At 41.7% G+C, this 4,633-nt stretch overlaps 1 protein-coding gene and 1 non-coding gene across 2 annotated transcripts; both read right to left on the reverse strand.

The window, feature by feature from the left end:
• Window positions 1-457: 457 nt before the first annotated feature.
• LOC141588260 (uncharacterized) lies at window positions 458-1,599 on the reverse strand. The gene is made up of 3 exons (XM_074409713.1): window positions 1,249-1,599; window positions 930-1,147; window positions 458-887 (listed from the first exon to the last, which is right to left on the reverse strand). Exons 1-3 carry the CDS (start codon window positions 1,597-1,599, stop codon window positions 458-460), a joined length of 999 nt encoding a protein of 332 aa, XP_074265814.1.
• Window positions 1,600-3,751: 2,152 nt separating this feature from the next.
• On the reverse strand, window positions 3,752-3,857 carry LOC141620585 (small nucleolar RNA R71). The gene has a single exon (XR_012531998.1). It is a non-coding gene; the product is annotated as a small nucleolar RNA R71 (small nucleolar RNA).
• Between the last annotated feature and the right edge of the window lie 776 nt (window positions 3,858-4,633).

Below are 4,633 nucleotides of genomic sequence, written 5' to 3' on the forward strand. Positions count from 1 at the left end.
TTTGCATGTGTGACACGACCTCTTTAGACTCTTCCTTTATTATTATTGTTTCATAAACCCAACCAAACCAATTGATAAGCGACCTTGATAGAATTCACCCCATAACAACTTGTATAGCAACTCCCGTCTCCTTGTGGTCGACCCCTATTACTGCATTCATTTGTGTTTAGGGTATTTATCGTTGATTAGGTTGTGACACCCTATCATCCATGCCCGCATCATCGACTCTTTTCATCGTTAGGGACTTTTAAGCTGACTTTACCGAGTATTCCCCTACCTTCTCCAACTCCCATGTCCTTCTATCCTCCGATTTCGCATAAAAAGTATTCGATCATGTTCAAAAGAGAGGAAAAGTTTTTTTTGATGAAATGTAAGCATTTCCATTAAGACCATAACAAAAGTTACAACTCAACCATTTTAGGTACAAGCATATTTTAAAACCCCAACAAACTGGGTTTTAAACATACAAATTAACACTTCTTAGCCAATTTCTATCATTACATTGAATACCAGGCTTAATGAGTGTATTCAGCCTAAACCTTAGCTCCTTTGTGATAATATCCCGCAGGAGTTCAGGTTTGAGAATGCTCCCTTCAATTCGAGCTATGTTCCTCTGTAACCAGAGGTGGTAATACAGAGCCATTGCAGCACATAGTAGGACTCCAGTCTTCAGGTCTGAAAACTTCCTAGCTTCAATCCAGGAGAGCAGATTAGCATCTAGATAAGAAGTACCAGTCAAGTTGTCAAACAAACCAAGAACTTTCCTACTATATGGGCAAGACTGGAACAGATGATAATGGCTCTCAGTCCCTGCACCACATAGCAGACAGAGATCATCAGCAGCTATGCCTAGAGCAAAAAGTTTATCTTTAAGCATCAAAGCCTCCCTACCAATTAGTCACCCCACCAATTGATGTTTTGGAACACACCACCTATTCCAGACCATTCTATGCCATTGAACAGTCTGAAATTTGTCCCTCAAGAGATCATATCCACTTTCCATAGTATATCCTTTAGTGTCAAGTAACCATTGTCCATTATGATAACCAGGCGCCAATTTCTCTTTCACTTTACAGATGGACTTCCACCCCCAGCTCAGATCTCCACTAGGGGTGTACTCATCCCAATTCCTTCCTTTTATATAAACCTGATTAACCCACTTTACCCATAATCTGTCTGGACTAAAATAAACCCACCATACCAATTTCCCAATTGCAGCATGATTCCAAGTTATACTATCTTTGATACCCAGACCTCCTTCACTCTTTGAGGCACAGACCTTAGCCCAGCTGACTCTAGCACTTTAATGTAATCAGGACTGGCATCCCAAAGAAATTTTTTACAAATTGCATAAACTTTGTTGAGGACTCCTTTTGGAATAACAAAAATGTTGATCCAGTAGCTATAAATTGCAGTGAGTACAGAGTTCACCAGAACTAATCTACCAGAATATGAAAGTTTCTTAGTCCGAAAACTCCTTATCCTGCTTACCAGTTTCTCCACAAGGATATTACAGTCCCCCTTTGACATCCTGCCAGAAGTGATTGGGACTCCCAGATACCTAAATGGTAAATGTCCCTCATGCACTGATACGTGCATTTTGTATAGTCTTTTTAGCCTATTTTAGCACGTATTTCTATGTACTTTCGTACTGTTTATATTGCAATATGCCCCGAATTGGCTACTTTGGTTCGTTTTGTCCATTTTGTAGAAATGAACGCGAAAGTAGTGGAATCGTACCATTTTCGTCCCTTTTTGCATGCATTTTAAGGAGACGAGATTGTTCAGAGTGAGATCTTGCATTGGGATGCGTGAAGGAACGGTCTACGGAGTAGTCGGTCATGAGTTTGAGCTGTTTTGGAGGAAGAACACTCGATCGAGTGGTTTCTATAGCTGAGAATGGTCGATTGAGTAATATTTTACTCGATCAAGAAGCGCTAGAATTAGAGGTTACTCGATCGAGTAACAATTCTACTCGATCGAGTAGATTATCTGGGGAAATGCTCGATCGAGTGGTTTCAGACTACTCGATCGAGTGGTTTTGGCTGTCGTGGGCTTTAATTAGCCCGTGAACTCATTTCAGTTATTAGACTTAGCATTTTTTATATTTAAACGTACTTCAACTAGGTCATTAGCATCCACGTTTTATCTTATCATTCAGCTTCACAGTAAAAGTCTGCGTTACTTTTCTTCCTTCCACTGTAACTTTTGCTTTTGGATTTTCTCGCTCGGATTTGTTTGTTCTTTACGCCGGATTCTTGTGATTGTAATCTCTTTCTCCCTTTTTAATATTAATCTCTCTTTCATTTACTTTAATTGTTCGTTTTACTTCATTTAATTTTCTGCCCTAATTACCTTTTATGCAATTTTATTATTGTCTCATCATGTTTAATATTATTTTATTCATCGTTATTAGTTTTGACGATACTGATAGCTTGAGTAGCTAATCTGTTTCATGTTAGGATTAGGGAATCTGCAGTAGAAATGTGACGATGTAGTAAATAGGTTAGATGAATTATTTGTGAGATTTTGTCCCCATAGCAATATAACTGTATTTACTGACTTAGTTGAGTGCACGCTTCTGAGTCACCTTTTAATCTGGTTAAATTTAATCCTGGATCGGAAGATTGGACTAAATAGACCTGCTATGAATAGTAGACTACCCTGACGAGGACGGAAGTTAAGTTAGTGGGAATCTAGGGTAGAAAGTGGACCGGAAGGACCTTTCCATATCCGTCTCGCAGTAGTTTATCTAAGTTGTTTACAGTTGAGTCACTGGACTACCATAGTGAACCGAAATCCTGACATGTCCTCTCTCTATTGATAGTTTAATCTCATTTTCTGCCTTTATTGCTCTTTCCTTGCTTCTCTTCCTTTTGCACTTTTAGTTTAGAAATCAAATTACAAACACCCCCCCCCCCCCCCCCACCCATTTGTGACCAAATAGACGGACTCTTACAGATATCTTGCCTCCCTGAAAAGATCGACCTGACTTCCCTAGCTATATAGTTAGTTTAGTTAGTTATTTTTGATAGGTATACGACAGCCCTGTCAAATTTTGGCGCTGTTGTCGGGGAGGCAATAGCCCTATCTGTCTTTGTTTCGTTTATTTTATCCGTCTCAGGGAATTTTTATTCCTTGAGGCAGTTCTTATTCATTTTCTTTCAGTGTTGTGTATGCCCAGGTCACATAGGTTGGAGTTAGTTTCAGCTGATTCTGAACCAGAGAGGCTGTTCAGGCATAGACTGCGTCTGCAAAGAGAATCACGAAAGGAAGGCTTGAGTACTTTCGAACCAGAGCTTCAACATTTCCTATTTACAGAAAATCCATCTTTTGAAGAAGATACTTTCAGTTCTGTAAACCAACCAGCAAAGATGCCGAACATTGCCAGTCATTCGGAGCCTAAAGCATCATCTATTCCTAAAGGTTTCAATCTCCAGACTGAGGATGGGAATACTTTTGACATCCGTCCGTCCTATATCAATCTGGTGGAGAGAAATCTCTTTAGAGGTGTGGCAGGTGCAGACCCGAGGAAGCATATGGAGGTCTTTATGGACTACTGTTCTACTATCCCCGCCACAAAGGGGGTAACTCAAGACAAAATTAAGGAGGTTCTGTTTCCTTTTTCTTTGGTGACTCGGTCGAGAGAGTGGTCGATCGATTTGGGCCGACGGCCGCATGGGGTCACTGATCGGGGAGACCCTTGCTCTTGCTTTTTATAAGAGATATTTCCCTCCGCAGCGCACTAATCAGCTGAGGGCCAAGATCACAAGTTTCAAACAGGCACCGGATGAAACTTTCTATGAAGCTTGGTGCCGTTTCAAGAGATTGGTGAGGTCTATTCCTCACCATGGTTTTGATCCGTGGTTCCTGTCCAATCAGTTCTACAATGGGCTATACGATGATCACAGAGCCATACTTGATGCATCATCCAACGGAATATTTCAAAAGAACACCGACGATGATAAGGGATGGGCTCTTATTGAAGAGATGGCGACCCACTGTGCTGAGTATGGAAACCCGAGGGATGGTATTAGAATAGTTCATGCAGTCGATAAGCAAGTTGTGGCTCAGCTGGAAGCCATGAATGCTAGGTTTGATAAGTGGAGCCGCATCTCGCTGGGAGCCTCGGACGGTTCATTTGCTTACTAGAGGGGAGACTGTCACATGTAAGAGGTGTGGGAGCAACGACGGTCACTGCTCTTTGTTGGGCTTGTCTTACGGAGAAGGAACAGGTCCTTGCTTTTCAACAATACAGGCAAGGAGGGGGTTCCTATTATAACAACCAAGGGGCAGTCCATCCCAATTTGAGGTGGACAAGTAAAAATGTGCTCAATCCTACCCCTCCTCCGCAGCAGCAGCAGCCATATGTCCCTCCTCATAAGGCTCAACAAAGCTTTCAGAAGCCTCCTTTCTTTCCTACACCTAATCAAGGTGCATCATCTTCTGGTGGGGTAAGTGAGATAGGTGAGTTGAAGACGATGTTGCAGTCTTTGACAAAGCAGTGGCAGCTGAGTGATCAACAAAAATATGCATCTATCAAGGCACTTGAAACTCAAGTTGCCCAGTTAGCCGCGAACCAGCCCACAAGGAAACCGTGACATTTACCGTCACAAGCCGATAAGAATCCACA

This window comes from Silene latifolia, chromosome 1 (assembly GCF_048544455.1).
Source record: "Silene latifolia isolate original U9 population chromosome 1, ASM4854445v1, whole genome shotgun sequence".
Taxonomy (NCBI): Eukaryota; Viridiplantae; Streptophyta; class Magnoliopsida; order Caryophyllales; family Caryophyllaceae; genus Silene; species Silene latifolia.

Excerpts from the sequence above, each read along its gene's own strand:
- LOC141588260 (XM_074409713.1), bottom strand. The coding sequence starts at position 1,599 with ATGCACGTATCAGTGCATGAGGGACATTTACCATTTAGGTATCTGGGA. Across the intron at positions 1,148-1,248 it reads AAAGAGTGAAGGAGGTCTGG|GTTTATATAAAAGGAAGGAA; the intron begins GTATCAAAGATA and ends TGGGTTAATCAG. Across the intron at positions 888-929 it reads AGAATGGTCTGGAATAGGTG|GGAGGCTTTGATGCTTAAAG; the intron begins GTGTGTTCCAAA and ends ACTAATTGGTAG.